Below are 10,899 nucleotides of genomic sequence, written 5' to 3' on the forward strand. Positions count from 1 at the left end.
CCCACCCGTTTAAGTCGAAAAATATATATGAAATGAACTTTTTATCAGAGAATATGGCGCCTGCTTGTCTCCAGGTTGGCCATTTCATATTTAGAAATACATCTATATGTGTCGAATTTACATCCATGCAAATGCAAAGGAATTGTGTGACGGAATTGAAGTAATTATGCCAATCAACCAAATAACAGTGGTGTGTCAATACATTTTAATGCTCACCTGATGTGGATGTTTTTTGACGTAACGAATGGACCTCATTCTGTATTGAAAATTAAAATACTATGTATGCATGTTTTTATTCTAAAATAAAAGCCGAAAGTGCAAGTTGCATGCATAGAAAATTTAAGTTTTCGGTTTGTTTTCGACCGTTTATATTTAGCATTACACAGGCACTCGTACGAAAATATGACACATGTATTCATCGCTAAATGTACATACATACATATATATTTAGGGGTATATATAGATTTATACAATTGGCGAATTGAATGATATAAATCTGTGTTATCATCATTGTTGTTTTGTGCATTGTACAAAAAGTACAAAGCGAACTGCTTATCATCTCATAAGCACCACTAACAAAACACATTACTTGAGTTTAGTTATTGCAGTGTAATGTCCACGTATACATATACAAGTGGCAGTTGTTGTGTTCCCCTTTCGTCAATGAACATCCCATCCTGACTAGCCCACCAGCCAGCCAGCCAACCATCTATACATGCCATGTGCATGTAAGTTTTTTCGTTCGTTCGTTTGTCTGCCAGTATGTCTGTTATTTCGTTTCTTCGCCTTTCTATCTTTTCTTGAATGTCCGCACTCGAGTGCCGAGAGACTCATAGATATTCAACACATGCATACCTACAAACAGACGTCGAAGCTGAATCAATGCGAAAGAACATTATACTTGTTCTACCTACACGTTAAGTATACACTGATAGCAACAGTTGATATTTGGGAGAGAGCGCGAGAGAGAGTGACGGGGCAAGACTGAACTCTCTTTAAACATGCACGTACCTACACACACCAACAATTGTCTGTACAAACACGTTATGCATAGGGAGTGTAGTCGGATATGTATGTGTTTGTGTGTGTGTGTTCGTTTGACTGCTGTGAAAGACCAATTACCACTACAACGAAAACACCTAGAGCCAGAATGTCTGCCAGAGTCAGTCGAATTGTACATTAAAATATACTTCTACGGAGTTGCTTAGTTAGTCGGAAAAGAAAAAACACAGCGATCGAACGTGTTCTTGTTATGTGCCGCCATCGTCACTGCCACCACTGCTTGTTTCGTTTCACACCTCGTTTTCCTCTCACCTCTTACCAAGCAACTAACTTGTCAATTGAAAAACTCAAGCTAACAATTAGAATCAGTGAAAAGTGTAAGAACAACAACAACGACTACGTCGGCAACTGTGAGCGCGACAACAATACAAACACTCTGTACACATTCACGCCAAGAGACAAACCGACGGCAGCCAACAACTACGATGTGTTGTTGTATCGGTGAATACCAAAGCGAGCAATCACTATAGCACAGCAAAACAACTAGAACGAGTCTTCGAACTAGAACGCATAACACTTGTGTTTTGGATTTGAAGGTGTTCGGTCGCAAACATAGAAAATAGCTGTGGGAATGAATGTGTTTCAAAAAAATACAAAATAATAACAAAAACAACAAATTTGTGAAGTGTCCAAATTTCACCATTAAAAAATCAACATCATCACTCACTATTGCGACAGCAACGGATAGCAACGAATCACCATATCAAATGTGAACTCGTAACGAAAATAAACGATAAAAAACAAAAACCACAACATTTAAGAAAGCATAACATTGTGAACGGAAGTGCCTATATACAAAATATTTATATGTTAATATTAACATTAGTCGAATACTACTTAACTTGTTACGCAGTATTGCTTTATAAAATAATAAATACGAATATAATACCAACATGGAACATAATGAAAATAGTTCGATGAAAAATATGGATAATGTTCAACAGTGTGCCAGCACAAATAATGGCAGCATAACAGTCAGCCATGAATGCAGAGACACAGTCACACAACCAGAAATAATTTGTAAGAAGTCGGAGGGAGCTTGTCCCAGCACTCCAACTGGTAATGGAAGTAGTGGCCACAAAATGGGTTCCAGGCGTATATTCACGCCACAATTCAAACTGCAGGTTCTAGAATCATATCGCAATGACAATGACTGCAAGGGCAACCAACGCGCAACGGCAAGAAAATACAACATTCACAGAAGACAAATTCAGAAATGGTTACAATGCGAATCTAGTCTACGCTCGTCCGTGGCCAATATCAACCAGAACACCGTGAAACATCAGTTTCACAATATCAGCATTCACCAACACCAACAACATGGTCAAAAATCGGGCATTCCTGGAGCCTCAATTCCGTTGATGAACCAATACGGAACCAACAACAATCACCAACATAGCCATTTGGGACTAGAGGCGACACGAACGGAAGCCCAACATAGTACTATAATTGTGCCATCATTGTCATCTGGAGTTACAACATCGACCACACAAACACAGGGTGTATTTTCCGCTGCCAATTTGGCTGCAGTTGTTGCAGCTGCTGCCGGAGCTGCTATGACTATTACAAGCCCACCATCATCGTCAGCCAATGGATCTTCAGTTTCAAGTGAATCCGTTTCGTCATCGCCTTTACGCCCCCCTCGTGTAATCGGTGCCAGTGGGAGCGCTGCAGCGACAATGTCACCCCTACTCCACCACCATCATCATTACGGTATCCCACCATACATACACCATACACCTGCAACTGTTCAACTGCCAGTACCGATATTAGCACACCACATTTCTCATCCACCACATATACATCAACAAGCCCATCAACATCGAGCATATCAATACCATAACCTGGCGTATACACAATCACTAACACACCAGCCGTCAGACAAGCAGCAGCCGCAGTCATCGTTTTTGTCGTCAATAAGTCAACCCGATGTTAATGCCTCAGCTGCCCCTATCGTCACCGGTAATGGTTTCTCTGCAGCACTGGGAGAGCACGAGCAAAAAGAATCTAGAGATACACAACACACAAGCACTAAATCGAATCCCGAGAATTCTGAGATGGGTCAAAATGGTGCGGAACAAAGCTCTGGAACCAAAATATCGCCATATACAGGTATCGAATTCGGCGCTATTAACAATCTTCATCATCTGTATAAATTCAGAGAGGGTGGATACCAAATGATGTATCCATTAGGACCTATGGATTTGTCGCTACGACCACGAAGAGACTTAAAAACTGATTTACCTCCGATTTCGAATGTTCTAGAAAATGACGCGAATATTGTCGACTTGACCCACCGAAAGCGAAAAGTCTCATCGACGGCAACTAATACCGTTGACGATGGGCCATCCGGCTTGTCCGAAGAAAAACATCCTAAACTTAAAAATTCAACAGAGGATGAAAACAAAACTTCTTCGAACTCTATAAGCGACGACGAAGTCGATATCGAAGTAGGAACAGAGGAAAAACTTCCTCCATCTAAACCAGTTAAACTCTTTAAGCCTTATTTGCTCGATGTAGATGCGGATTCGGAAAGTAGTACTACCGCTCCTCTTACTAGTGGAAGTGATACTACCAGGTATACTGAATCAAGTGATGCTAGTCCCTGGATACGGTATACATCAAGTATTTCGCCGCCCCCACATTGCTATGACACATCTATGGCCCACGTTCATAGTGCTACATTTCAGTACTCCGCTGTGAAAGAAAATTTTACCATAATTTCGCCTTCAATTGAAAATTCGAATTTTCCTGGCGAACTTAAATGCGACGAAGCGAAAAGTGCATTCACCTCCATTCCCACTATCTCCCCCACATCCTTCCGCAGCCCAAAAGGATCGCCCTCTTCGTCAGGCTACGAAAGTTCTTCATCCACCTACAGCGATTCTTCATTTTCTTCCCGTGCCGAATCGTACGCCTACAACCGAACCTATTCCCTTAGCCTGCAGATGCATCCAATACACCACGACCAATTGAATTTACATCGGTCCAAACATGTGGAGAGATGGTTGGAACAAGAGTCTCGCAATTCATCGGAGCCCAATTCCCCCATAGCAATTTTGGCTTAAACCGAAAATGACAACTTTCCCCTTTAGCCATTTGCATTATTTCATATGCCATTCGTAACCATCATACAACTGATACATATCAACTTAGATTTAAGACATTCTTACTCAATAATACAATTTTAATATATATAAAGCGGAGAAAGCTAAAATACAAGAAGGACAATATTTTTCATATACACCTTGAATTGAATGAAATATACATTTAATGTAAACCCTATGAAGGCAATACTGAAAGAAGAATCATTGTGTTATCACCTTTAACATATTTTTAAGTCGGCATGTATAGACGATCTACATGCATATCATTTTTATTTTTAATATTATTATAATTATCTATAAAGATATAAAAAAGCCTATTCTTAAGAAGAAATGTTGTACTGTTTTAAATTAAAAGCTTTAAGATTACTTATTTTTGTTTTTGGAAACGATTAGATGACTTATTTTTGGAAAACGTTCATTCAAATAATTGTGATATAAATTGAACTGTAAAACTACAAATACAAACATATTATATACATATTTACATTTTTAATCACAAAGTTTAGATAGAATCATAGTCCTACAATATTTCTACAGTATTTTTATATATTTACACACACAAATAAACATTGACTAATTTGCATGATATAATTTATGAAATAATAAAATAGAGCATATGATTATATTTACAGAACAAAAAATGTGTTTGATATTATTAGCATAAGAGATGGTCAGTTGGAAAGAGTGACGTAAATGACACACTTTACCGTCACCTAATACATACATCAGAACTAACAAATGTAGAAATTTCTGTTCAAATGGTTTACTACATTGATTTTAAAGTATAGCGATGGCTTCTAATAATAAAAATTTAAAATTTGATATGATTTCTATGACCATTGTCTTATAATTTAAAATCCTACCGAAAATGGAACGGGTTCTATGTCAAACATTCACCTCCCTTGACCCCGAATGCGCCTCTTACGGTTGGTAAAAATACCGTTACATGGAGATAATACGAAAACATGGATCGATATATCTCTTGTTCAATATCAACGTTCTATCTATCCAACAGACATACCGACGGACATATCGCTCATTTGCAGCAACTCAAACAACGTGATTTTCGAGTTAAATATGCACGATTGTTCGCTATAATAGAACTCTTGTTGTGTAAAAAATTCATATGAATATCTCTTACATACTCTAATTGAGAAGCTGTAGGAGTTCCTCCTGACTCCGAATCCGGTCGATATCAAATTATTTTAAATTTTACCTAAAATTTAATTTAAATATATATATATATATATAATCACTTCTTGTATATAAGTATACACCGTGCGGTTTATAGCAATACCCTTCCGATAAATCTTAGGGTTCTAAATGGATAAATGGAACTGTATTATGAAATATATTTTTCCTCAAAATCATTTGATGTGCATGCGGTTACATGGAGATAATACGAAAACATGGATCGGCATATCTCATGTTCAATATCAACGTTCTATCTATCCAACAGACATATCGCGGGCATATACGGACGGACATATCGTTCATTTGCAGCAAAAGAGGCATAACTTAAAAAACGTGATTTTCGAGTTAATGATGCACGATTGTTCGCAATAATAGAACTCATGTTGTGTAAAAAATTCATATGAACACTCTGAGAAGCTTTAGAATTTCCTCCTGATTTCGAATCCGGTCGATATCAAATTATTTTAAATTTTGCTTAAAATTTAATTTAAATATATATATATATATATATATATTGCTATATTGCGGATTATAGCAATACCCTTCCGATAAATCTTAGGGTTCTAAATGGATAAATGGAACTATATTATGAAATATACTTTTTAAGTCGTTTTTTTTTTTTTTTTAAATCGCGAAATCCTCAAAATCATTTGATGTGCATGCGGTTTCTATTTTTTCTTTAGCAAGAAATTTTTCATAGGGCTGTCGTTTATCTGCAGGCATGTCAAGTTCGAAGATGAGCTATATCGGTTCACGTTTAGGCATAGCCTCCAAATTCTAGAGCGCGTTTTTCAACCGAATTCACTGAAATTCGGCACATTGGGTTCTTTTTTATATTCGCCCCTTTTTTATATTAAAATAATTACTGCTTTGTTTTGGGATGTCTCCATATAGCCGCATTCCACCATAGTATGAGGGATATTCTGTACTCGAAATTGTCAGTTTATACCCTACAAATTTAGAATTCTCAGACGATTTAGTCGATTTAGCCATCTGTTGTAATCATTCTACCATCGGAGGATATCGATATAGAAATCTAGAACGTCCGGTTAGAGAATAAAATATATCGGCCCGCATTTAGGCCTATATAAAAATACCTACCGGTTTAATAATTAGGATAAAGGAAGATATTGTGATACAAACTATGCCCTGTAAATTGCACTATTTTGTGGTTATTATAAACATTCTCCAATTTTTCTTATGTACTTTAATAATTCCGGAGTTATAAAGGAGTGAATTTTGTATATATATATATTAGCTGAATTTCAACGAAAAATGGACGCATATAAAAAATTACTTCTTGTGTACATGTATACACCTTGTGGATTATTATAAAAGACTTTAAATAAATCGCAGGGTTCTATGAAATAACCTCAAACTATATTATGAAATAAACATTTTAAATTCCGTCTAAATCATGTAATCCTCAAAATTATTTGATGGCCATGCGGTTTCCAAGCAGGGACGTACGCAGTTTTTTCACAGTAAATTTATGTTTGCAACAGCGATTTTTTTCATTTTGTACTACCGGCATTAGAGAAGGACGTATGTTATACTTAGTTTGTATCGGTATATATCTTTCTGCACCTATGAATAAGAACCTTAGAATCATCTCTTGTATATACCCATATTTTGTGTTAGCATATTTTGTGTTAGATTTAGTACTTTTTAAACTCATCATCTTTTTAGCATTTTTATTTTTTTCTGGATGTTTTTAATATTTCCGCATGTATGCATCACAAAAAATTTTGTTTTTTGATTTCACATCGACCCATTAATGTGCTAGCCTACGAAAACGCACAACGCTTTATTACAATCAATTCGATTTAAAAACGTGCCCGACCGCGATCTGGAGGCTACCAATATCAATATTGATAGTTCTTGGTAGTGAGATTTTCTGTACAATGAGAATCCAAAATTTCAAATTAGAGCCAATTCGGTTGTAAAACGTGGAGTATCCTAAAAACTTTATCAGTAAAGACATTTTTAGAAGGGAGATTTCTACCCAGGGATATCTCAACAAGCAAAATTACAGCAAATTAGGCTGAAAAACTTGCCCAAAGCTTCAAAATATAGAATATTGTGGGGTACCGTTATATAAGGGCTACCGATACATTTCGTTTTCAATACCAAACATCCTAGGAGTATTAGCAATGTATGTGTAACATTTCAAAGCTCTGTCTTCAATACTGTGAGTTATATCGTTATTTAATGAGACGGACGTGACTAAATAAACATACAATATTATTCTGATTAAGAATAAATATGATCTCAGGTGAATATTTCGAGGTGTTGCAAGCAAATTCAAAATACACTCATCCCACCTTGTGTGTATAAAGATTTTTATGAAATACAAATCTCATCTTAATATATAAAAGAGCTTAGTGTTATGTGAGTGACTGACTGATAGATCATCGCCCAGACGAAACGGCTAGCTTGAAATTTTGACTGTGGGTTGTTGTTGGTGTGTAGGCGTAAGATAAGGCTGGGTATTGGATATTCGAACTAGAAGGGTACGAAAAGTACTAAAATGTACCAAATATTGTACCCTTTGCATTAGGCGAACGGGAAGAGCTAGAATTCTGAAATTTAGAATGTGGGTCACAAAAGAGTTTTTGGAAATTCGACCTATAAGTTTACGAAAAATACTAAACTTTACTAAATTTAGTTTTAATTATATATATATATATATATTGAACATATATAGCTAGAATCTTGAAATTTTATATGGAGTACAGGCTGGGACATGGTGTTGATGTATGGAATTGGTTTAAGAAATTCGGACTTAAGTGTATAAAAAGTACAAAATGGTACTAAATTTGGTACTATTTGCATTTAGTTGAGTGTATAAAGATGGAATCCTGATAATCGTAGCTTTAAAAAATCGTACTTATGTGTACAAAAGAACTAAATGGTACTAAATTTGGTGCAAGTTGGATTTAGGTGAAGTTCTTTCTATTAAATGTTAAGAACTTTTTAAAAATGTTCGTCACTTTCTGACATTTTTATACCCTACACAACTATGTTGTCAGGGTATTATAGCTTTGTGCAGGCCCAAAAGTTTGTAACGCCGCGAAATATTGGTCCTAGACCCACCTTTAAGTATACCGATCGTCATATCTCGACTAGCTGAGTCGATCTAGACATGTGTGTCCGTCCGTCCGTCTGTCCATTATAATTTGTAAACACGATACAGGCCACAATTATCTTCACAAAATTTTGCATGTAGAATGGGTTCTGGCCAATGAAGACCCCTATTGTTTTTGGAAAAGATCGGTTAATAATTAGGGGATGAAATGGACCAAAAACTTTACTTTTGTCTGATTTTCTGGTCGCTCCAGAGGCCGCAATTATGGCTCAAACACCGCGAATTTTTGCATGGAGAATGGGATCGGGCCAAAGTATGCCGGTTTTGAAAAAGATCGGTCAATATTTAGCGGGTCAAATGGACTCTGACTTTTTTGTGAAAAATGACAAAATTTGTATTCTATGGCGTATATAAAAGTTGATAGTAGGTTAAAGAGGAGTGGTTGACCTTTAAATTGATACCAATTATAGGGTCGTATGTACTCAGATGTGGGAGCTACACTTAAATATTTACAGGTGCTTACGTATTCAGACATTATTTAGTAACCCAAAACCGCACTAGAGGGCGGAAATATAGCGCTGATCGCTTTGAAAATTTCAATGAGATTCCAGTTATGGTCAAGGACAACGCCTATAACTTTCGGTGATGATCAGAAAATAGTTTTGGGATGAAGTGGACCGAAAACTTAATTTTTGTGTTATTTTCGAGTCGATATATAGACCAGAAATGAAAGCTGAACATCACAACACAACCCACGGTGAAAGGAATCTGGACAATAGCTGTACTGAATACTCGTAATATTCGGAAAAAATGTCAGTGTAAGGAAGAGGTGCTGCTTACCTCTAATCGGGCAAGAGGATGCAATTATCACGAAATATTGCCCAGGCTCGGAATAAACATCCGCAGAAAGTTCGGTTTCCGTGGTAGTTGTGTAGGGTATCGTATGGTCGGCCCGTCCGACTATACTGCTCCGCTCACTGGTTTTTAACTAAATCTGGAATTTTTAACAACAAAGTTTCGACAACACTGGCCCCGTGCGACTTTTGAACTTTCCTTACTGGATTTATTAATAAAAATACAGTAGTAATAAATTTGTAGAAACTGAATATTTGTTAATGTCCCAAATGCCGACAAGGAAACGCAGTCTTAAATCCGTTTTAAGTCCGGCCGCTGATTTGATCCACATATTTGCCACAAGCATTGTTGCCAATTTAGCACTTTTAGTGCTAGATTTAGCACTTTTCAAACTCGTTTTGCACCAAAAAAAGTGATCTAGCACCTAGCACCTTTTTAAGCATTTTTATCTGTTTCTGGAATTAGTTAAAATTTTGGGCATTATTCGATTTCAAATTGACCCAAATGTTAAAAAGTGTCAGTCCATCTGTAAAAAGATAAAAAAATTTCAAATTCAGCCAGGCAGTGTATTAACATTTTCTGAAAAAAAATTATCGGGTCATATGGTTACTATAACATTGCTACACTACTACAACCTACTAGATGTTTATTTAGTAAAATGAAAAACCACATTAAGAGGGCCTTTGTGAATCCGGAATGCCAAATTATAGCCACTTCAGAGTACCGAAAATGAGTCGCGTTCCACTTTATAATGGGGTAATGTCAAATGTTGGATCTACATCGAAAAAGTTCAGCAAACATATTTTTAAATTACAGCCACTTCGGCGGGAAAGGTTCTAAACCTTAAAAGGATGCAAAAAAGATGGAACCTTAAATTTGGGGATATGTCCAAACATATTCCTTTGTAAAAAATTGTACGCAAAAATATATCCTACATACAAGAACCCAGAGAATGAATCTAAAATCTTGAAAGAAAAGAAAATAGAGCAGTACTTTAATATGACAGTTTTCTGCGTAGAGGAGACTGCGGCAACTGGCGTTTTCGATATGAATCTCTCATTCTACCAGCTTTGATCCATAAATAACTGTCGCAAAGCTTGAAATCTCAAGCTAAGCTTATGTAGATGCACGGGTTTTTGTATTTTACATATGTTTTGGTAATATTTCCATTCCATTTTGTAAGTATTTCGTGTATAAATCTTTTCGTATTTTAAGACGGTATTATTAAAAAGTCATTAACTAAAATGTATTTTCTTATTAAAAAATTTTATGTTTTAGGAAGATTGATAGAAAAAATGAAAAAAAACTATAGAAAGTACTCTCGGGGTAGATTCGGCATTTTAAAATGGGGCACATTCGGCCATATACAGATATTTCTATATTATTTCCTTAAAATGTCTTTGAGTTCGTCTTAAAAAATAATCCTTTAATAGGATTATTTTTAGAGGTGATAATTACCAAGCTATGACTATTTTGCCGGAATTTGACTTTTTTTTACAAAACTGTAAATATTTTTTATATATTAATATTAATTAAATGTCAGAGTACAATAATCAGCCATACAGTTTTTATATCTGTTAAATAAGTACTGAG

At 35.9% G+C, this 10,899-nt stretch overlaps 1 protein-coding gene across 1 annotated transcript; it reads left to right on the forward strand.

Moving 5' to 3' along the window:
• The first annotated feature begins 1,955 nt into the window (after positions 1–1,955).
• On the forward strand, positions 1,956–4,130 carry LOC133328210 (uncharacterized). Its single transcript, XM_061536760.1, has one exon. The coding sequence runs from the start codon at positions 1,956–1,958 to the stop codon at positions 4,128–4,130; it is 2,175 nt and encodes a 724-aa protein (XP_061392744.1).
• The last annotated feature ends 6,769 nt before the right edge of the window (positions 4,131–10,899 follow it).

This window comes from Musca vetustissima, unplaced genomic scaffold (genome assembly GCF_032173495.1).
Source record: "Musca vetustissima isolate MV318-11 ecotype Yass unplaced genomic scaffold, APGP_CSIRO_Mvet_v1 utg4278, whole genome shotgun sequence".
Classification (NCBI taxonomy): Eukaryota; Metazoa; Arthropoda; class Insecta; order Diptera; family Muscidae; genus Musca; species Musca vetustissima.